This window comes from Tachysurus vachellii, chromosome 2 (genome assembly GCF_030014155.1).
Source record: "Tachysurus vachellii isolate PV-2020 chromosome 2, HZAU_Pvac_v1, whole genome shotgun sequence".
NCBI lineage: Eukaryota > Metazoa > Chordata > Actinopteri > Siluriformes > Bagridae > Tachysurus > Tachysurus vachellii.
Genome location: NC_083461.1, coordinates 25,469,218 through 25,493,492, shown reverse-complemented (window position 1 = coordinate 25,493,492; position 24,275 = coordinate 25,469,218). Strand labels below are relative to the sequence as shown.

Genomic DNA, 24,275 nt, shown 5'->3' with positions numbered 1-24,275 from the left:
TGTGATAACGTTATGGAAATCTGCAATCTTTATGCAAGGCAAAGAACAAATCCTAGCCAGGCTAATTAGAGAACACAGGATGCAAATATGGAGGCTATAACAAGGGACTTACACAGTACAATATAAGCATCAGACTCTCACAGATAAGGAGTTGGGAATGCGGTTATCTGCAGAGCGGAAGTCACGGGCGGCCCGTTTCTGGAACAGCGATCTCCCTGGGAGAAGGAGGAGGATTAAATAAATAAGCGCGGCCTGATTGATCAGTGCCACTGACCTATATAATTAAAAAGCAGCAGGAAAGGGAGGGAGGAATGCCGCAGTCTCTCTCAAGGTTATTCATGTCGTTTTTATGACCCAATTTGCAATCTGTGTTTCTTTCTTCCTCTTTTATCCTGCCCTCCTCTCTTCTTCAATCACCAGACAGTTAAAGAGATGATAGAGCTAAATAAATATCATTAGTAGTGAGTTTGCTCCGACTGTCGGGACTGTAAAGAATGTTAAATATTGATTTGCAGCTTTTCTGCTTAGAGCAGTTTTAGTGGCCTAAATGGAAAAGCCTTCACCGGGATCACGTAGGAAATGACCGAACGTAGCCTAGATTACATTTAAACACCAGCGACACGACTATCTCCTCTCGTCCTGGTCATTTCTAACTTTGTTAGTGTGTAACCTTACAGAACAAAGTGAGCACATGTAGCCTGGTGCCTGAACACCAAATCCTGAACACAGAACTTTCTGAAGAAGACAGAAGGATGGAGACAAAGTATCCGACATCAAGGCGTGTTTAAGCTCAGTGGTTATTTCTTTTTCATGTCAGTAACTAAAATTAAAAAATAAAAGATGAATGGCGCTTTGATGATTGTTTCCAGGCAGGAGGAATAAAAACAACCCTTTTTTCCATTTAGATTACAATTAATAGCAGATACACGGGAAAAAAAAAATTACAAGCGACTTGTGTTTCTTTTTCTTCTTTGTAAAACACAATTTCATTTTATAAACGAAGTAAAACAGAAGAAGTTGTTTTCCCTGAACTCTGTAAACTGAAGGCTTGGGGAATGTTTTCTCTAATGATTATAGACATCAGGAGAAAAATGTCTTTGCATCCACGCGTTGATTTGAAGCGTCACATTTTCAACACAAATTAAAAACAGGTTATTGGGTTTTATTCTTTTTTCCCCCCTCTGAATTTTTTTCTCCCTAATTTCAGCCAGGACATGACAAAGGCCAACACACACCTCCTCTGAAGGGAACATGCCCATGATTGACTAGGAGTCAGTGTGATAACAGAGACAGTACACCACTCCTCCATCCCTGACAGCACGACGGGTTTCGCCGTCAAACTCGAAATCTCCGGACATTCTTTCTGCTCGAGTTGTTTGAACGTGTCACATTCATCCTACCGTGTACCAACCACAACCCTCTATATGTAATGAACACGATGGAAATGAATCAACAACGATGCGGTGTGATGAAGCACAATGTGACAATCTGAGTGTTATATTCCTGTATAAGTCAAAGCAGGAAGTGTGAACATGTGCAGAAGGAGTTCGTTCCTGTTATCGTTATCGCTCATGTTTACGTCTTTCTCCAGCAGCCTTCTGGTTTTCTCTGTCGGAAAAGTTACAGCTTTATCTACGACTGTTACGAACACTGACACAGGACAGTTAAACCTGTTTTTATTCAATTCAGTTCAATTCCATTTTATTTGTATAGCGTATTTAACAATGGACTCAATGCAGCTTTACAGAACATAAGAAACATAATACAAAAACTTAATTTTATACAAAGATTAATATAATACAAAATATTAGACTTATATTTGTCCATTTCTCTGGAAGTCTTTTGTAAGAACAGAAACGCTAACGCTGCGATTTGCCTAGTAGCCGACGTCACCTTCTGACCAATCAGAACTGAGGATTCGGTAGTGCTGTGTGTGATCAAGGTTTACTTTACTATGAAAATGAAGATAAAACATATTGTCATTTCAAATTACATTACACAACTGTGTTGCTGAGTAATAGAGTGTGTCCAGAATAAATGAGGTTAAAGAGCGTGATGTTAAGAGTTGCTTCAGTTGAGCTCCTGAGCTCTCAGAACAATACACTCACCCTACGATGAGAAACAGAAAACTTTCCCCGGGCAGAAGGGTGTTTCAGTTTGTGATAAAAATGACTGAATAGATTAACAGCCGGGGAAAATTAATCTGGTTAATTACTCTCAGTTGTAAGCGGACGGACGAGTGTTCTGCCCCACATTTGGTCCATGTGCTTTTGGCAGTGTGTTATTCACTCAGCAGTGTGATATTATACACATGTATTGATTGAGCGCAGCGGCCCGAGGTGAGAACCCACTCGTCTGACCTCGACACACAGCTCGCTCAAAGCACCGGCAGCAAACACAGACTCCTCACAAACATTAAAGGTTGAGTTGGATTGCTTTTCAAATAACTGAACGAAGGCTTTTTTTTTCTCCCAAAGCTGACGCGCTGATCCGTGCCAAAAGCAGTACGCAATAAAAGTACACAAAACGACACTCTTTCACCCTCCTTTTCCTGTAGAAAGTCACATTGGTTAAGACTTATGATTAGGCTTTAATCCATCAAGAATCGTTTCTCACTCGATTCTTCTGGGCCGTGTTCTCACAGAGCTCCAAATTTAGCTTCAAACTTCAGCTGTCTTAGCTGAAGAGAGATTTAGGATGTCAGATCAACTCTAAACAACAGGAGAGGGGAGGCGCTGTGGAGGCGCTGTGGCATTTCTGCTCTGAGACGTTAGCGTATCTAATAAGATCACAAACATAATGAATAATCAGTAGTGTTTTATTAACTCACTGTCTTCTGTTATACACAACACATCTCTTCTCCCTCTTCACCTTTCACCCATTTTCTCCTCTGATAAAGAAACTCTTCATCCTCTTACAAACCCTCGTCTCTACCGCTAACACTTTTTCACCATAAGAGCACGTTTAAGGGTGAATAACTTTTATATTTACTTCTCTTTCATTTTAAGGAGAAACTCCCACATTTCTAATATTTTCTCACTAGCGTAACTCTTTCCACTGAGAATTCTCATGAATTCGGGACCTGTTTGAAATATTTCATGACAACAAATTAAATGCTTTATGAAAGCAACAACTATAAATGCGGACAATCTTAAAATGTGGACAAACTGATCGAACATTTTGCAATTTATAGATCATTCTAAATAAAATCTCAGATTATTCAGCCTGTGTTTGATGCTGTTACACATTTCATACTCTGTTAGCAGATCCGCTATACACAGAAAAGTGTGTGCACCCCTGACCATCACACCTACTGTATATGTGGTCCTTCTCCAGGCCTTTATCACAAAGCTGGAGATGTTTCTGTACACGTTAACAGTTTCCATTTACTGGAACTAAGACTCCAAACTTGGTCCAGCATGAGAATGAAGTGCTATGAAGACATGGTTTGACATGATTGGAGTGGAAGAACTTGTGTTTCCTTCACAAAGCCCTGAGCTCAACTCCACTGAACACCAACTACACCCCAGACCTCCTCACTTAACATCAGTGCCTCACCTTACTAATGCTGTTGAACACAAATCCTCACAGCCAACATGAAAGCCTTTCTACAGAAGTGGAGCTAATTCTAACAGCAAACAGGGAATAAACGTGCAATGTGAGGTTCAACAAGCACGTGAGTGTGATACTCAGGTGTCCACAAAATTTTGGTCCTATATGGTGTCCATATCGTTTTACTTCTTTCTGGGTATGAATTTTTTTAGAAACAAAATAAAAAAGATCTGCCAATAGTACAAACTTGAGATGAGTAAAAAAAATGACTAGATAGACATATTAGGTCTAGTGAGATCTTATACTAGCAAACCCATGTTATATTACATTAAATAAATAATACAATTAAAGTTTTTTTGACAGCAGTTTAGTGACTAGATTTTAAGGAGAATTTTAATTCAGATCTTTTAATGCTACTAAGAAGAATCCTCTGTGGTAAGATGTTCAGGATAGGATTTTAATAGCGCCGTTATCATTCGGTTACTGTGTTGTAAATGACATGAAAACGACTCCTGTGTAAAAGCCAGTCACACATTTCCATAACCCTGCTTTGCATTTCTGTTTGTGTTCCTACAGCTGATGATCGTCAAAGCTGAAGCAGTATCTGACGTGTGAATGGAGGCTGTACCTCTCGTAGTGTCTCCGCGTGCACGTTGCAGCGCTGGTGCTTCCTGGGTTTCCGCCCAGCTCGTCGTATACATTTTTCCACTGTCGGCGTGCTGTGATCTGTCAGTGAGATAGAGAGACCTTTAAGACCATTAGTGTGCAATAACATTAGTACAAGCTCAATATGCTACTTAAACTCCAATGCCTGACTTCAGTGATGTTACTGAACGCATTTAAGGGTCTATTAAGTAAGGAATCAAACAAAGGTTTTAAGTAGTTTTAATAAACTAATTAATATCAGTCTGAAGTTGATTTGTTCCCTATAACAGCATGTCCTGAAGAGATCCGGCACCTCGGACACCGGAGACAAGCGGATTAAAAAAAAACCCTCGCAGAAAAATCACCATATCAATGACACGGTTAAATTCTTTAAATTCCATCTCATTGCAACGGTGCTACAGAAAAGATCATTAATAATTAGGTTAGACTGTGTGGCTCCTGTAAATGAGCTCCAGAGAAATGATATTAAAGCAGAAATAGAGATTAAAACATGAGGCGTTTGTTCATCAGTGTTTCCTGCTCAAGTGCATCTCAAGCCAAGGCTCTGAGACACGACTGATTGGACCTGATCTTCTCGTTCAGTCACCTCCTTAACTCAGGTACTGCACATCAGACTGGCAGACAGGTGACACATCATGTCTAACAGCATGATTACAGCATGATTACACACATGAGAGACCTTCAGGACGTTCTGAAGTACGAGCTTGATGAAAACCGCAGCTTTATATACGTGATGGAATATCTAGCAGTTATTTACTGTATAAAGGAGTCTTTATTTCACACAATTACACGCCTACTCTTCATTCTATGTACAAGCGACACGTCAGTCTTATAGTGAGGAGCTCACAGTTATTACAGCAGGAGAAATCACCGACCTCACATTTTCTCACTGTTTCATTCAGGCCGCACGGTTTAGACGAGTTCTGACGCATAGCTGTTGACATCAGTGCACCTCATTACACTAATGGAGTCGTGTTCCAGCTCAGACAGAATTCCTCAGAGCTGTACAGAGCCTCCGAGCCTCTCAAACAAGAGCTCCCTTGAATTAATAATTTCATTATGGAACATACACAAAGAAGCAGCGTGTTTCCTGTGCCTCAAAATCAGGCATCCTGTAGTATTGATAAGTTAGATAAAAAGCTTCCTGAGAGAGCAAGAAGGAGAGAAAGAGGAAAAAAAGAAGCCTTGAGTGGCTTCCTGTTCACTCCTTGTCCAAACAACTCGGACGCTTTTCTTGCTCCTCTTTCCTCCGTGCCGACAAAACAAAACGAAGAAAAAAAAAAACAACAAAAAGAATGACGGCGCTCGGCATGGCTGAGGATCTTGTGGAAACCATTTCTGACTGAATGTAAAATGTTCTGGCCGTCTTATTGCTGCGTGGACGTTAGATGCTCTGCCAAACAAATTCTCTGTTTGCTGGTCTTGGAATAATAACCCCTTAAGAGGCTCAATATGTGCACCGAACAGCCCTGACCAATTTCCTCTCAGGCAAAAAATGTTACACATGTTTTTTACTTGTACAATTCTTTTAAATAGAGGCTTCAGTGAGTCACTCAGGCCAAACATGGAGATGAGACGGAGCTTAAACTTAGTAAAACACGTGTTTCATAGCAGGCTGAGAAATTTGTGAGATCCTCCTGCTGAAACACTGCTGCAGTGGGACTCTAGAGGATGGAGCACACACTCACCAACTCGTATCCTCCCAGCTTCTGAGCAGCTTGAAACATCGTCCAAAGGTTTACTGTGAGAAGGACAATAAGAAGAAGGATCAATATTACAGGAGAAGAAAGAGGCACAGTAACACACTCTTCTCATCAAGCACAATAAGGACAGAAACATTACTCAAAGCACTCGTCCATGGGCCGTTCCTTCTGTTATTACATTTTTTTTTGGCTTTGAGAATCTGAAGCAGGAAAACAGGAAAGATGAAACTAAATAAACACACAGCACTCGTACAAACACACTCGAGCACAAATTAGCGAGACTTCTGCTGCTGGGGTGATTAATCAATCAGGATTCAATCTGCACACACACAAACACACACACACACACACATAAAAGCCCACTGCCTTCATCAGAGCAGCGTTCTCCTACGCCCATATCCAGCGATATTGATTTTCACCTCCTCCCTAGCAGCTATTTCAGATAGACTGCAGGATTACTGCCTGTTCTTTTTTAGCCCTGTGAATGACAAGCCCACAGCTTAGAGCGCTGTGAACTGAGGATTTTATGCATCAACAATATCTCTCTCTCTCTCACACATGCACACAAACACACACTTTCGCTTGTAAAAGCTGTGTGAGATCTTTAATATTTGATCTGAGCATGCGAAAGGTAAAGCTTGTGTTTATATAAATGTTGTGGATATTTGTACAACACTGCATCGTTACAACCTAAGAAATATATTTTATATAAACCAATATGTTTAAAATCCCAATGTAATCCACAATATATCCTTCATTACATTTTATAATTTGGTGTAAATATCTTTCTGGGTTTCAACAATGTTGGTATAGACCACATGAGGGTGTGCAGCTGTAGGAAAATGATCAACAACGGACGCACAACGTGTTCATACGTTATTCTTCTTACAGAACAACAATGTGCCACGGTTCCGTTTCTTCAATCAATAAAACGACATCGTTGTCCTTTCTCACATCACTCTGTAGTTATAGCGAATGTCTTGAAGGGTCGGTGAAACACATTAGTTCTTGTTATTACACACAAAATAGCAGTTATAAGCAGGTGCGCCGTTGTCAGTCTCTCTTCTGAAGTCTCTCTCTTTTTGGACTTTTTAATAAAACAAAAATGCTGCTTGTCATGTTAAAGAAAAAGCCACATAATCCTCCCGAAAACCTAAAATCTTTTCAGACTGCTTGAGGAAATGTTAAAGAAATGTCTCTTCACAGAATTTACATTTCTTTCTTTCTATCTATCCGTCCCCAGCCGTCTGAGACGTTGTTGCAGATCATTCACATGTATTGGGTCTGATTTAATCCCCTATTCCACCATCAGCTCTGTTCCTTTAGTAACCGCTTGCGTTCTTCATCACTAGGTTCCTCACTAACGTTAGCTGTTGGCGATTCTTCTATTAATATGTGAAATGAATTCTGGAGAAATTCTGTACTATATCCTAAATGTAATTTCAGCTCTTTGGTTATCGTTAATCTTTCTAACTGCACACGGTTCTTATGCCATGTTTGATTATCTGTGTTGCTTCCAGGCAAAAAAACAACAACAATCTAATTACAATGTTAATATTGGTTCATGACTACAGAATACTTCCTGGAGTACAGAAGGCTAATACATCCTCAAATACTGCATGTTCTCTGTTCTGGGTAATTGAACCAATCCCCATCTTAGATCTGTCTTGTACTAGATTAAAAAAAGGGAACATTTTATTCCTGAGCTGGTTTTATTTCCTGAGACGTGGACGACATCCGAGTGGTGTGAAACAAACTGGGGCTTTTTTAAGCTGTTCCACTCAGGTGAATGTTCTCTTGAGCCCCAGAGGCTCGAGGTTTGTGCGGAGGAGAAAAAAAAAATGGTAGAGATTTGTGTCACTGAATCCTGATTCATGTTAACGATAAAAAGGTTCTTCTTTGTACGTGTGAAATAATCCGCAGAACGCCGTGGATGATTTACTGATGCTTATTTACAGAACTCAGATTAACAGGAGGAGAAAAAGAGGCTTTTCTTTTGTGCAGGAAGGAAAATGTGTGTTTTTGCCCCTGGCTTTTCTATAAGTAATGCTGTAAAAAAAACTGCTTGTCGATTCGAGTCACACGTGGTCCGCGTTTATACATATTCATAGACTGGAGCAGCGTGGCACTGATGACTGCGCTAAAATCAAGAGGGAAATTGAAGAAGAATATTAGCATTTTCACTTTCAGCATTTAGATAGCGAAGGGTGTGTTTGTGCTCTGTTTAGGGTTGGGATTGGACGCTGAACTGCTTGTCTATTCGCCTCGTGTGTGCTGATCAGGGAGCCTGTAGGCAGCAAATTAGAAAGGGCACAGCTGACTAACACTAATTGTCTCCGCACTTTCTGGAGTTACACCGACCTAGTTTTCGACACGGTTTAGCAGATCACAACTTTTCTTTTTCTTCAAAAGGATAACACGCGGTCTCTGGGGAGCTGCTGGGGGAACGGAAGAGACGTCTCACTGTGTGACATTTATTCCGAAGTGGATGGACGTGTCTGGTGTCTCGGTATTAAAGTCCTGAAGCCTCCTTTATAAAACATTCATGTGACCAAATGCTATATTTTATTTATTTAAAACTAACACACAATTTCTTTTTTTTCTTTCTATGAAGAAGCTTGTGTTTATAATGAACTATGAAGTCATTTATTTCATGTTATAATGCAATGTTCATATCACTAATATCACCAGTCCATCTGTGCATAATCCATCCATCCATGATTCCATCTTCTGTTCCACTTATATTACAGAGGGTCTGTCAGGACTCTGCCCGGACTTTGGCCACGTGCCTTTTGTTTATGTTTCTTGTTCACGTGTCTGCCCTGCCCTTGTCTCTTCCTGCCCATTTCTGCACACCTGTTCCTCATGTTTCTGATTGTCTTGTCTATTTATTTGATCCGCGTTGCCTTGTGCAGCGCGGAATCCTCTGTTGTCCTTGTCTGGTGTTGTCTTCGTCCTGTTTAGTGTTCTTTAAGTTAATAAACCCTGTTTCTGTTAAGCTGTCCTGCATTTGGGTCCATTTTTATCCCGCGTCCGTGACAGGGTCACAAGGTACCTGGAGACTCAAGGGACTGAGGGCACGAGACAGCTTAGTCTCACCTTAACAAGTCCGTCACAATCCACAATCACACACTAGAGATAATTTAGAGAAGCATAATTAGAGATCAGCCTGCATGTCTTTGGACTAGGAGAGGAAACTAGAGGAAACCCAAAGGAAACCCCTGGCACACTGGCAGAACCTGGAAGCTCCTTGAACAGGGTGGAGTCGGGAAACACCAACCCCAGTAAGATTCTCATGACTACAACAAATCTCTTAACAAAATATAGAACAAAACCTTAGGAGAGTTTTTGTAAGATTAATGCTCATCTCTGAATACTGGCAATAAAAACCACCACAAATACCATAAAGATTTCTATCTACAATATTCCTTTTATGGATTTTACTTAGCACTCATTACAATAAATTAATACACATTACAAGCTACAATAATATTAATAATATGTCTGCGTAATAATAATCTACACTCACATGATTTCACTCAGCTTGGAGTATGTTATTTAAATAACCTTAAAAATGGCTCTTGAATATATGTTATGAATATATTTCTGGTGCATTATACAAACGGCCTTCATGGAAAGTCTGAACAAAATGTTCTTTCAGCTTGTCGTTTCCCGACGGGTGATTTTACTCTAATTAATTTAGTTAGTTCCATTAGTGAGCGTCTGAACGACTGAATTAAGGCATGAATCTAATGCTAATCACTGATGTTAAAGAAAAGCAACAGTTGAAGATACAGAGTATTAAATTTCCAACAATTAAATAGGTAGAATACAACAAACAAACTGACAAACACACAGGTAGAAAGACGGAGGGATAGAGGGACAAATGTGGCTCTAAATTCCACTGGATTCCACACAGGCAGCGTCTCGAGCGTCTCGAGCTCATTTTCCTTTCATGTCACATGTCTTTGTTTGGGTCCTGTCACTGTTCCCTGAGTGTGTTCATGTGCTCTGTCCTGATCTTGTGATTAGTTTGTTTATTTCTATCCTGTTGTCTTCATGCTTCAGTGTCCATTAAAGTCAATTTGTGCTCTGTGCGTTGGTGTCTTCTGGTTTGAACGCTGCTTGTGCTTTCATCCTATTCCATCGTTACCTGTGTGTGTACTGACTACGGCTTTTTATCAGATAACCTTTCATCATCAGGCATCACACATAACACACCTGCTGCACTACACACAACACGCTTCTTCTTCTTTCGGCTTTTCCCTTCAGGGGTCGCCACAGCGAATCATCTCTCTCCACCTATCCCTATCTTCTGCATCCTCAACACTTGCACCCACTAGCTTCATATCCTCATTAATTACATGCATATACCTCCTCTTTGGCCTTCGCTGCTCGCTTTTATTAGCTGAGATTATTTAGCATGTACGAGTGATAGATGATCATTTCAGAATCTGGAACACAGGAAAGATATGTAACTCGCGTGCTATGAGCAAGACTCCAACCTTAATATCTTTCATGCGTAATGTGAGGACAGAACTCTGAACCTCGTGGTCAACATGCTGACTGGTTCTCGATGACACAAACATCATGTGATCCTTTAACAATAACAAAAATGTACTCATTCATATACTTGGCCTGTATTAGTGCACTTTATCTAACTAGCTTACCATATGATATTTAACTCTTGCTTGTTAGCCGCGTTTCCTGCACGCTGGCGCTCACTGACTAATGAATTTATAACTTGTCCATGCCAGCTGTGTATTTTTTGAGAAGTTGATTACAGCCTGACCTTTTCACTCATAATAACGAACGAGTAGCAACAGGCTATCGAGAAGCATCAGTCTGGAGCATCTGTAAAGAAAATGCGCTGTGTGTAAGGCCTTATTCTATAAACTGTTGAAAGACACCGTACACACGAGGACCCTCAGTGAAAGAGAGATTGTTCCACAACTTACTCTGCTTGAACCCTAGATAGGGTATTCGCTCAATAGGAGTCTTCCTCTCTTTCATGTACTTGTAGAGAGCCACTAAGAAGGCCTGCTCTTCAGCACGACAGTCCTCTCCTGTCTCGTCCTTGCTCTTTTCCTCGGCCAGTACCTTTTTACAGCTGCTGCTCTTGGGTTTGGACAGCAAAGCCTTTGTTTCTGCTTTCACCTAGACGAGGATGAGGTGCGGAAGAGGAAAGAGAAGAGAAGGGAATTAGTAAGGGGCAATTTAGAAGGTCTTTGCTTGACATTTATCATATATTTGTCAAGTGGAACATGTGTCCTAATTGCCCAGACTTGCTCAACTGCTCAGCTGATCTGTGATGACCTGAACACGGCAGCCACAACTCTGAGCACTAAACTCTATAGCACTAAACTCTATAGCACTAAACTCTATAGCCCACATCCTATAGCATCCTATAGATCTGTGACATGTAGGCTGAAATGGATGGAGCTCTAATGTGCTGGGAAAAAATAGACACGCTGAGACTTTTCCCAATCCTGTTTTTTGGTTTCTAAGCACCGGAGTGCTGGAGGTGGGCGTGTTGTGCGTCGAGCCCGCAGTCAGATCCCGAGTGTAGGCTTCAGTCATACAGTCACACTCGACAGTCAGCGATGGCCCACACGTGTCTGCTTAGCCATCTGCTACTGTACCAACAATCACACGCATTTATTTTCCAAAAGAGCTATCAAGGCTAGCAAGATATGTGAATGCATGACAACAAAAAAACATCTAAACAGTGGAAACTGGTTCGTCAGTGATACTAAATAAACACAGCTCGGAAACAAGGCCAAGTGCAGATCAAAGACTATGAAATGAGCTGCAAGTGGAAGTAAAAACTCTGTGGTGTGAAATATTACCATTGTGAAGCAGCTCCTTTGTGTGCTGGTGGATCTTGAGCTTTACTTAATTAGAACAAAACTCTGGGACAAAAAAAAAAAAAAAAAAAACGTTCTAATATCTGGAACCTTTCTCTAAATCTCAGCTTCCCTTCCATTGTCCTGGCCGAATAAAACAGGATGCTGTTTATCTGTGAACTCAGTGAGTGTATACGCTGCTCATCTACGCTGTATGACACAGATCATGTGCAGGAGAAGTTTATCTAATGTTATCATTTTAAATGAACAACACATTGTGTTTATTCACACTCTTGACTTCAGCTCTGTGTCATGGCCGACCTCGTTAATGAGTAATTTAACCATTAAACAAAAACACTAAACCAGCTGCTGGTATTTTTGACACACGCTGCTGTATCTGTCCAGGCCTCCACAGATCCCATCGGTCTGTACTATTTCTTACTTTGTACTTGCTTTGTATATTTCCTAAATTATATTTCCTAAAAAAATGGCTTTGCACAATATGAAAAGAGAGCAGCTTCATTTAAAGCACCATGAGCACTTTGTTCTGCAAGCTTCCAAACCCCACTGCTGCCTCAGTGACAGACCCGGTGTAACTGAATACACTTACGTTATATCTGATTAAACAGATCAGACATCTTAACCAATAGGAATACAGATCTTATTTGTAAGTAGGGTGTTTTGTGGAATGTTTGTGTCCATCAGGATCGGTGTGTTTTGACGTGTCTATGCTTATACACTTTAAAAGGATGTTTCACTGAAGCTCATGGTTGCCAGGTTTGAAAAAGCAAAGTCAACAATAAAACCCCAGAAAGATTTGAATATATACCAAAATATCCAGGCATAAGAAGAGGTTGGGTGAGTTTCCTTTTTTTTTCCTTTCTCACTGTTTTCCTGGTCAACAAGTTAACAGTTGTGTGCATTTCTAATGTATAGATTCTGTAATACACACATGCTTTGCTAAGAACCTGGCAACCTGGCTCTTGGGAGTCATGTGAACATGATTCACGTCAGTGAAGTGTGTTAAATTAAACCCTGAATTAAACCCTGCCTTAATCAGTTTCCAAATAAAACCATATTTCTGCGTCATTCCTGTGTGTGCTTTCAGATATTGGGCAGAACCACATGTTACTGAGACCACGCCCACTTTAATCTGAATACGAAACAGATATTAATATATATCGAGCAGTGATTCATAGCAGATAATATTACACAAGCTAGTATATGAACTGGCGTCTCCCATACTGGCAGAGGAAACGTACAGGAAAAGGCATGTGGGAACAATGGTCAATGAAATAACGAGAGGAAAACAACTGGGGCAGTTTCACAAGACTCCACACTGGGCTTTATAAAAATATTATGATGTTCTGAGGAAACAGGAACTACAGGGTGGCAACTATGAGAAGTGACACAGAGAAGACAGAAAGACTGACAGACATAAAAACATAACTGCTGTTTATTGTTTAATGAGAGTGTTACCTTGCTTGGTGTCCTGACCTCCACACTGACGGGCTCTTTGGTGTTTCCACTCTGGGCCTGCGAGTCTCTGCGCTGGCACATGGAGACTTTCTTCTTCCGGGGCCGGCCCTTTAAATTGGGTGCTGTGGAGAACAGGGAAGAGAGAGAGAGAGAGAGAGAGAGAGAGATGCTTATAGTCCAGCCGGCCATGACAGTGATTAGGACAAACCCTACAGGCGTCTGACACACCGACCCTGTCGGGGCTGAAAATAGAGGAGTGATGAGCTTCTGGCTGAAAGTGTGGATACAGAACTGCATGGTGCTTCTTTTTAAGACCGATTTCCAAAATGTCATCTAAACCCTGTGTAAATCCACTTTCTGTGTTTATTTACTTGAGCGTTCCTTATAACCCGTCACAGTTATTATACATTTTGCTCGATTTCTTATTTGACATAAAAATATCCCGCCGTGTAAAGCTGTGACAGCAGGTGTCAATACTGAGGTGTGATACAATAATACTTGATAGGCAGGTGAGAAAATTCTTAGCATGCCAGTTCTACAATAACCCTTCAGAGTAATGTTAGTGCATGTTCACACACTTCAGCGTTCTGAAAGTGTCTCAGACTGTCTCTGTTAAAGGTGTTATGTGCTAATCACCCAGGATTAGTCTGCAGCCAAGAGGATGCACTGAGGCTTATAAATAAACAAAATGGCAGCATTTTACAAAAACACGGTGGAGAATTCAGTTTACTCATGAAAATGACGTGTACGAACAAGATCAAACATGACAGACGTTCTTATCCTGAAAACAAGCGCAAATGCTCCAGAGCGCTCCAGTTTAACTGAATGCAACATTCAACATCTGATGATGATCAAATCACAGCCAAGGTGACACCGAGCCCTGGGCTGTAACCCCACCGCCATCAGTGTGAGGAGAACTAAACCTAAAATATCTATCTAAAGAGAAAGAGAGAGAAACTAAACACACTCAAATCAACAAAGGACAGCTATATGTCTCCTTTTTTCCCCATTCAAATCTCTGTAAGACATTTTCCTCTATAATTTCTGAGCAATGAGCAGCAGGAGGTGGAGGGATGGAGGGGGAAGAAAAACAGCAGCTGAAATTAAACCTTTTCTTACAAGAATAAACATTTATATAAGGGGCTTTTATTGTCACCTTGGCAACAGGCGAGACTGTTTCGCTTCATGCAGTCCATGTGACAAACACATTTGCTCAGGCATCAAGTCCAGCTCCTGCTGAGCTCTCTGCTGAGGTAATGAGAGAAAGCACAGGGTTTCGCTCTCAAATATCAAATCTCACCAAATATACGTGTGTGTGTGTGTGTGTGTGCACGCATCATACACACACATAAACTGTTGCCCCTGAAGGTTGCAGTTTCCAAAGTTTGTTCACACCATTATTTAAATTCCAGTTCTGTGAGTATTATAGTACATGAAGCTCTGAGCTTGTTTGTCTTCGAGAGTTCCTCAGTGCACGTGTTCACGTGTATGCTTTACAAGCGCAGCAGCTCAAAATGAATCCTGGGTTTACAGGGTGTATGTGTGTGGGGGTGGGTGGGTGGGGGGGTTGTTACTGCCGGGTGGTCACACAATAGCAGCATGGAGACATCACATGTTTGACAGCAAACATCTGTCCCCTTTCCTCACTGCCTCAAATCTGACTGTGAAATTGCACAAAAGAGAGAGGGAATAATGCAGACACAGACTCAGAGAGAGAGAGAGAGAGAGAGAGAGAGAGAGAGAGAGAGAGAGAGAGAGAGAGAGAGAGAGAGAGAGAGAGAGAGAGAGAGAGAGAGAGAGAGAGAGAGAGAGAGAGAGAGAGAGAGAGAGAGAGAGAGAGAGAGAGAGAGAGAGAGAGAGAGAGAGAGAGAGTTGTGTTATTCCTGCTTCTTCTCTCCTTCACATTTCCTTGCTAGTAGGCCTCCTCTCCCAGCGCATCATTATTCACACATAAACACACCACTGGCTTCCCCGCACTGGAATGCAGTACAACTGTTGCATTTGTCCCCTTGTCTCGTATTATTGACGCTCTTCTGGACAAAACAGCTGTCCTCATATTTTACTCCCTCTGGCACACAACAGCATCTGAGAAGGATGACGGCGACGATGAGAGCAGTGCGAGCTCCACACTGACACTCACTTACAACCATTACGTCACACACGTCTCCTTATTGACAAGGAGGTGTGTCAGAAACGCCACCGGCTTGTTACGGTCACTCGATCACACACGTCTGTGGCATTAGTGTGTAATATTATCCACACACAACACTGCACGTGTCTGCTGCTTTCTGTACACTGACAGATGAATAAATAGAGAGAATAAGGTCAACACACACACACTGGATATAGACAGTGATGATGAAAAGCAGTGCATGAATAAAAATACAAGCACAAATAGAAGTATCTAAGGAATTGGGAGCAAACTGCTATCAGGATCTCTGAACCATTCAAACAGGCTGTAGAAATGATCAAAGAGCAGCATTTGGAAAACAAAATTATTGTAGAAGATTAGGAGTGGATATGGATATGAACCTCGTTATTAATACCAACTAATTCTCATTATTCCGATCAGTGTATATTCAGATCACGTGAATGAATCATGAATCACGAATGAATTATTAATAACAATAACATAGAAGACCATCATCACTACTACTACTAATAATAACAGCAACAATAATGATGTCATCATCATCATCATCATCATCATCATTCTTCTTGTGATTAATAAAAAGCAGCCAAAGAGAAACAGGATGTAGTTGTAGACCCTGACGGATTTGTACTAGGATGCTATGTTTTTGATGGAGGACACACAAAGCCCTCCTCTCTGGATGAAGGCGTCTGTCAAACAGTTGATAGAAATGTCAGTGTAGATGTAGATCTATAACACACATGTAACAATCAAGATATATATCACACATTTTCCCAGAGACGGAGATCTGGTCGTAATGTACGAACACAACACATCCATCTGTTGCTCATTAGTCACAGAGGATTTAAGGATTTAGTCTGCGACAGGTTGTTTGAACGCTGTTGCTTCAACAGGTTGTTTGAACAGTGTACTGGGGGTCGAGCCTGGAATCCAGGGACCCCTTCGCCTTCCCTCCAAATCCACTGAGGAGCTCTACAAGGCTTTCAGAGGATCAAATTTCTGCTCGCTCATTCCTGTGGCCGTGTTTGTTCCTTGAAAGATGTTTGAAACGTATCTGTGGGTTCTCCTGCCAAAGATTTGGGACGAGCCGTTTGAAGCTCGAGGGAAGTCTCAGAGGGAACCAAATTAAACACGTTGCCTTACGGTGTTACTCAACAACCTCAGCTTCAAACACACACTACCACAGAATGTGAAAAACTCTGTATCTTCTCTCCTGAAGCTAACACTAGTAAAATCCTTCACTTCCACTACAGCTTCTGATGAGTAGAAACCAGACCCACAATAATAATAATAATAATCTCCACATAATGTGCTGTAATTTACTGCTATTTAATGACTTCCTGTTATTGTCCTTGTTGGTATTTTCTTTTAGTTTTGGACTGGAGGAATATTTTTTGGAGTCCCAGAGTCACCTTGCAAGTGTAACATACAAACACGCTGTGGTTACAATCGATGCTCTGACAACTTCATTTATATTGTAGTTAAAGGAGCTTCGTGCCATTTTTTTTCTATCCAGCGATTTGTCCTCATTATTCTGGAGGACGATTAATTAAATGTGCTGCCAAATGGCATGCGAAATGGCCGATATTTAATATTGATAGTGAGCTGGAGGAGCGTACAGAGTTAAGTCAGGGCCGCATCTACTTTGTTACTAGAAAGAGCAGACTCGATGGTTATGAGTTGAAATCTCTCGACTGAGCCAAAGCTTTGTATGTGATTATAAAAACAATGACAGCAACAACAATCTTTCTTCACTAAACTACTTATACAGAATCCTTCTGCATATTTCAGTTAGTATTATTAATATTCCTGACCTAAAATAATCCAGTGTGACTCTGCTTGTCTCGTTCTCACCCTGATTAGGACAAAAGAACATGTTTTATTCTCAATGTGAGCCATTTTATTTATTTGCAGCATTATTTAAGCACAACAGGAATGTTACCAGACGCAGCATCTGATTTGACCTGAATGGAAATAAGATGTACAAGACCAGTTTGTGCAAAATCACCCAAATCTTCATCCTCATCATCATCCTCATCATCATCCTCATCATCATCATCACAGTCCATTAATCAGCTTGTAATAACGGACATGAGGAACGTTCCAGACTATACTGAGCTTGATGCATTAGACGAATATAAACATGACAGAAACATTCATATCAATGTGCTAGAGAAGCAAGGAGTGGTACGTCACTTCAGATCTATCCACATATCACACAGCTCGCCATCTGTAAGCGAGACAGGAGGAAATTAATCTCCACCTATTCCCTCCTTCTGCCTGTCACCCCCCCATTTTAATTCTCTCGCCTTCTTTTCACTCCCTCCTCCCTTTTCTCTCTCTCTCTGATTTAATACGACGCTATACGGCAGATGGCGGTGTGAGGCGCAGAAGGAGCAAAACACACACGATTAATAAATGATATCGACCTCGCTAAATAATGCCGTGTGCTGATAAATCCCCATCTGAAACAGCAACTGTTCCACCTTTTAATCTCGGATGGTGGTGAGGGGAGTCAGCAGGAGTCCCTCACAACGTTTACTGCTTTGCAATGCAAACACATTGGGACTAATCTCAGCGGCGCATGTCAGGGATGTGCTCACCAAGGTCAGATGCTAATTTGAGAGAGAGTGAGTGGAACATATATATATATATAAATATATAAATGTACACACACACACACACACACACGTCTTTCGTTACCATCACATAGCCGTCTGATTTAAATATTCCTGCTGAAGGTGGTGTTATGGTGCTCTGTCACTGGTCAGCTCAGGCGGGGAAAGCGATGCGTCAGCTGTAACACACACTGCAGTTCTATACCAATTCTAGCTAGATGGTGATGGTCTGGTTTTATTTATAATCTGTCATCCAGACTGCTGTGGCGTGGCTCACATGCCAATGAGTCCAGCAACATATACACTGCTCACCAAAGCGGATGAAAAATGCAACCTGACTAATCCAATTATTGATATGGCTTCATCCTGTTCCACAAAACCACTTGTGTCGCCTGTATTTCATATTGTTATTAGATGCTTTTGGAGCTTCAGCTCATGTAACTCTGAGTGACTCTGAGTGACTCTGTGTGACTCTGTGTGACTGTGTGACTCTGTGTGACTGAGTGACTCTGAGTGACTCTGTGTGACTGAGTGACTCTGTGTGAGACTGTGTGACTTTGTGTGACTCGGAGTGACTCTGTGTGATGCTATGTGACTCTGTGTGACTCGGAGTGACTCTGTGTGACTCGGAGTGATTCTGAGTGATTCTGAGTGATTCTGAGTGACTCTGTGTGACTCTGTGTGACTCTGTGTGACTCTGAGTGACTATCTCTTTCTCATACATGCACAATTGTACACAAACCCTGATTAGGATAGAAATCTCAACTATTTACCAAAAAAACACCTCAGATTTTTATTAGGGAGGAAACATTTAGCTATTTTTGAGATTTCATGAGTCTCGGCTGTGATATTAAAGAGAGGATACAGCAGGGGAATAAGCAGCAGCGTTCCTGAGGATTTGCCTTGAATTATTTATAGCTGTCATGTTACAGGAGTCATCTCATTGACAGCCAGTTGCCCTCTAGTGTCACTCAGAGGTATTACTGTGAGCAATAATGCCCTCACACACACACACACACACACACACTGCCCTCCACTGTATAACAAATGAGCCAATATTCTAAACGAGGCATCTTCTCTATTCCTAGTGAAAGGGAATTTGTTAAACTGTTGTTTTTTTCTCCACATAAGCTATACGCTCTTTTAAAGGAGCAGTGTGCAATTATTAAACCTCCCTCATGAGCATTCTTCTTTTCCTGATCAATCTATATGTGTTTTGTGCAGTAATGTTTATAAGAAGTGGGAGGAGCTAAGAGGCTCTGTTGTGGCTGGGGGCGGAGCTACAGCATATTTCCAGGGAAGAAAAAAATAAAGTGAAATAACATCCATTCTAGCAGATCTGGGTTTGTCTACAGCAACACTGAAACACTTTAATATTTAAAACTGAGCTTTTATTCTAAAAACAAATACATAAATATAGGAAATGGTTCAGTTCAGTGAGCTTTTAATTATGGTTGTGTGTTGTCGGAGTTGGTTTTTATATCTTTGCGGGGACAAAATGTCCTCACAAAGACAGGGGTATCTGACAGATTGAAACTTTTGCAAAGATTTGACTGGTGACTTTTTATAAATTCTGTGGCTTTTAATAAAAAACAAAAACAACAACCTAAAATTCAAAACATTTCCTTTTGTTTTCTGGAGTGTGTGTTGGACAGTGTGTGTGTGTCTGTGTGTGATTTTCTGTGTGTGCGCGTGTGTATGTGTGTGTGCGCCTGTGTGATTGTGTGTGCGCGCGTGCGTGTGTATGTAAGTGCCTGTAAGTGTGTGTGTAAGTGTGTGTATGTGTGCACGTGCGTGTGTGTGTGTAAGTGCCTGTAAGTGTGTGTGTAAGTGTGTGTATGTGTGCACGTGCGTGTGTGTGTAAGTGCCTGTAAGTGTGTGTGTGTAAGTGTGTGTATGTGTGCACGTGCGTGTGTGTAAGTGTGTGTATGGGTGTGTGTGTGTGTTTTAAATGAGAAGGTTCACACACAGAACACACTAAGACAAATCTCCCACGATTCTGGCCTCATTCAATAAGAGCTAAGAGGCCGATCTGTCTTATCTAAAAGGCCAGTGTGACTGAAGCCTTTAAAATGTGCGTTAACGTGAGGCATTGCTTTGCCCCTGGCACACTGCAGGCTCCAGCTATTGGCACGGTGCCCGAGCAGTGGGTCGGACGCAACTGACAGATTCAGATGGTCACCGTTGAGCGAGGAGGGCGACACCACCTGATCTCTGTGTCCAGCGTTTCCTCTGCACATCGTCCACATGCGCTGCCCTGCCTGCTGGGGGCGTGTTCACAGACAGGGGATATGTGTAACAACAACCAGAACAGATTCTCATAAATCTCATTTACAGTCTTCTCTCTTTTTTCCTTTCTCTCTCCCTCGCTCTCTGCTGCACTTCTAAATGAAGATGCTAATGTGCAGCTTGTCTGAGCTCAGGCCATCTGTGTTGATCTGGATGTTTAACACACGTTCAGATAGAACGTAAAGCAGCCGCACTGAGTCGCATGGAGCGTGTGTCTGTAAGTGCCTGTAAGTGTGTGTGTGTGTGTGTGTGTGTGTGTGTGTGTATATGTGTGTGCATTGAGTCACATGGAGCTGTTGCTTTTGAAAGAAACACAAAATAAAAAAATGACAGATGAAGTCAGATAATTACGGGAGAGGAATGAGGCTCATATGTACATGAGAGAATTATAAATCTGATTCATAATGAAGGATCTAAAAAAGAAACAAGGACCCGAGAGAGAGAGAGAGAGAGAGAGAGAGAGAGAGAGAGAGCGAGAGTCACTCAGAGAGGTGTGGAATAACCTGAGCAGAGAACAATCACTGTGTCCTGTTGTAAATTCTTCCAAATAAATTGTGTGGTATATATGGGGAGGTAGAAAAACGCACAGCGCAGACTTGCATCAGAATCGCTGATGCAACTAGCGTTAGTTACGGCCAGAGCTGGAGAGAGAAACGACAGCATATGCCACAGACAGCTAAGTAAAACTCCAGCGTTTGTGTTTTCATCTATGAAAATGTGTGTGGGGGAAATATATACATGCCCTATCCATTAATACTCATATCACAAGCTGGGTCTTTTACAGTAACAGTGATATTGTAATATAAGGTTTGTTAGTTGTCCAGATGGGAAGTGTGTTACTAAAGTTATTACAGTAACATATCATCTAATGCTTTTGGGTGGAAAAAACATAATAGTAAAAAAAAAAAAAATCCCTTTCCAGAGTGGAAATAAGCACAAACTGAATTGTTCTTCAACACAGATATGTTCCAGACCTGACAGAAGAATTAATGATTATCACAAGTTCAGGTTAGAAGAATGTTGTGATGATGTAAACACGTCTGTCCCTGATGTATTTGTTTTAATTCCTACTACAATTGTACATGGAAGCGGTTTGTACATATTGATTTTTCTTTCTGGGAGCAAAGCGAATTTAGGAGACTGTCTTATACACCAGAGTGACTGATTGTCCTGTCAGGGTGGAGGTGGAGGTGGACAAGTTACAGATGACATATAGATGACTGGGGTGATTTACACACACAAACACACACACACACACACACACACACACAGATTTCTAGATGCTGATGAGACATAACAACCGAATCCTACTTCACTGAGATGCTTAATAAGAATTAATTAACGCCAGATTAAAACACTTCAGAATAGTTGGAGCACAAACCAGTTTAAAATGCTTCAGGCACCCAGCGGAGTGACCAAGCAGACTGAATAAAAGCCTGATTTTTTTTGCATTTAACTATGAATAAGAACCTAAAGCCATTAAATATTCTGTTTACATCCATCCAATTTGAGTTGTCACTCTTAGAAGAATGGCAGGAGGAAGGGGGAGGCAGAGAGAGAGAGAGAGAGAGAGAGAGAGAGAGAGAGAGAGAGAATATAACCAGTACTGTTTGTTCACTCCTGCTGACATAATGTGAATTCCACGGTGACTGCGATTACCAGGGAGATATAACAGATCCTCCACTTGCCCCTCAAACGTTGATTTCCATTGAAAATAATTATGCGTCCCAGCATGTGAGCTTTGTCGTAGGCGACACAAAAGGAAGGCGAGTCATAAGCCTTGGTTGGGCTTCAAGTGCTGATGATTTTCATTACAGCGTAAACAAGGTCAGTCTCCTGGTATAAATGCACGATGGCCGTCTGCATGCAGAAAATCTGTTTACGCGTTGCCTTCTCTGCACTGACACAAATGTGCTAATCCTGACCTTTAAACCTATTAGGCACTTCAAAGCCAGGCCAAGCTTGAGGAGGGAAGCGGGGTGTAAAAAGAGGAGGAGCTTTCTCTTATCTTCGTGTATGATAGGAGATAGTTGGACCGAGGCCAGGTGCTAATCAACACGTAGCCGACTGCACACTCCGTTCCACCGGATCCCCATGACAACCAGGCTACCGGCGGCGTGTGCATACTTACCAGAAACTTAATTTAACTTTGAAGTCTGTGCCCCCTGTTACAGGAGCGCTGTTTAAAAGGCTGAATGGGATCGATCTGACGCCGACGCTCCTACTGAGAAAGGGAAGATTATGGTCTTGTTAGGAATTAGTGATGCGTGTGGAACAAGAAGCCATTTGGATCTACTGGATCATTTCTAGCCATTTGCTTTCTCTGTGTGAGCTTCATTTCTACATTATTTTCCTAGAAATGTTTTCAGGAACATAGGCATACTTTTTTTTTTTCCAACGCTGTCATCTAAAAGAGAATAGAATTCTATTCACTTTGACTCGCGACCTTTAGGAAATGGCTCTACAGCTGTATTTAATGTGTCAGCCCATCTAGAAGGGAAGGTCTATGGTAGGAATATATATATATATATATATATATATATATATATATATATATATATATATATATATATATATATATATATTCCTTTCAAGTTAAGGGCTCACACACGCTCTTTTGTACAATGTTAGCATGGCACTAAGGCTCAGGCAGGGAGCCATGGCTACAAATCCTGCCCTAGTTTCTCAATAAGGCTTGCTGCTTGGCCCCGTGCCCACTAATGCCATTCCACATCCTGGCTGATAATAAGCGAGTGCTTCTGAATGCCAGCTCTTGCCCCTCCTCTCCAACTGGGAGCTGAATTGATTCATGATTCATGACTCCTTTTCCTAACCCCCCCCCTTCTCCTCGTCTCTGCTGCCCCTCCCCTCCCCTCCCCTTTTTTGCTCCACAGCTTACAAACAGGGTCGTTTGCATATCAGTGGCAAAATCTGAATCAGCGACTTTCACTCTCTGGCTGGAGCTCTGGGTCGACACTGTGGACCTGCTGTGGACTTACGAGGCATGAGGGACTCTGTTCGTCTCGTAGGCAAAGCTACTAGGAGTGGGACGACTCTGTTGGACGACTGGCACATTTGCATTTTTCTGGATTCTTTTTGCATATATATTTGTGTGTGTATAAAAGGATCTATTTCTGTCCTTTATTATGTATATATGTGTCTAGATGAAAAGCGTACAGGCTTTGTTTAATGGTATGCGAAGAACAAATTCACTCAACGTCAAATATCCTTCCAAATATTCCAAAACAAGGGCACGATTCAAACACAGCCCACATCTTTTATACGTCTGTACTCATGTTCCATTCACATAGCAATACTGCATCTTTTATTAATACTTACAAAGAAAGGAAATATGCTGTTCCAGGACGAAGTAATTAAACAACTCAAAGAACTATTGTTTGCTCGCTGCTGATTCATTCCAATGAAGAAGAAGAAGAAAAAAACAGCACTCCACATCCTCACAACAAAACTGTGTCATCTCAGTGGGTAGTAACCTCCGCTATATTAAAGCAATACATCAAAAGAGAATATTATAGCACCCTGCACTTAAACCTCAACATAAAAACTGTAAAAGTGGAACGTGTCTTCAAATTTAAACTTAAAAAAAGTTCAGCAGTTCCGCTCAGAGCCGCTGTCCAAATCCTCTCCTTAAACGACTCCAGGGGGATGAACTCCTCTCTTATAATTACACCATTATGTGTAACAATACGCGGGAACAATATATACAGCCTCACGTAGATGGTGTGGTTTATATACAGCACACAGAACTGCTGGAGAGAAAAAAAAAGACTCGGCGGATAAAAGCCAGTGACAGGGAGACAGAAATCATTGGTATTCAGCTCACAGAGAATAATGTAGTTACTTGGCAGTGATAAACCAACTTGTAAAGTGTATTCTTGCAGAAAAAGCCTTGCCAGAGCGACAGAGAGAGAGAGAGAGAGAGGGAGAGAGAAAGAGAGAGAGAGAGAAT

General features: G+C 41.4%; 1 protein-coding gene across 1 annotated transcript in view; it reads right to left on the bottom strand.

The window, feature by feature from the left end:
- arid5b (AT-rich interaction domain 5B) overlaps positions 1–24,275 on the bottom strand; it is an 83,245-nt gene that overhangs the window by 14,790 nt on the left and 44,180 nt on the right. Inside the window, exons 5-8 of the mRNA XM_060864003.1 lie at positions 13,247–13,368; positions 10,880–11,078; positions 5,907–5,959; positions 4,181–4,278 (exon numbers count right to left, since the gene is read on the bottom strand). Of these exons, the coding sequence (XP_060719986.1) occupies positions 4,181–4,278; positions 5,907–5,959; positions 10,880–11,078; positions 13,247–13,368 (472 nt within the window). The remainder of the gene's footprint in view (positions 1–4,180; positions 4,279–5,906; positions 5,960–10,879; positions 11,079–13,246; positions 13,369–24,275) is intronic.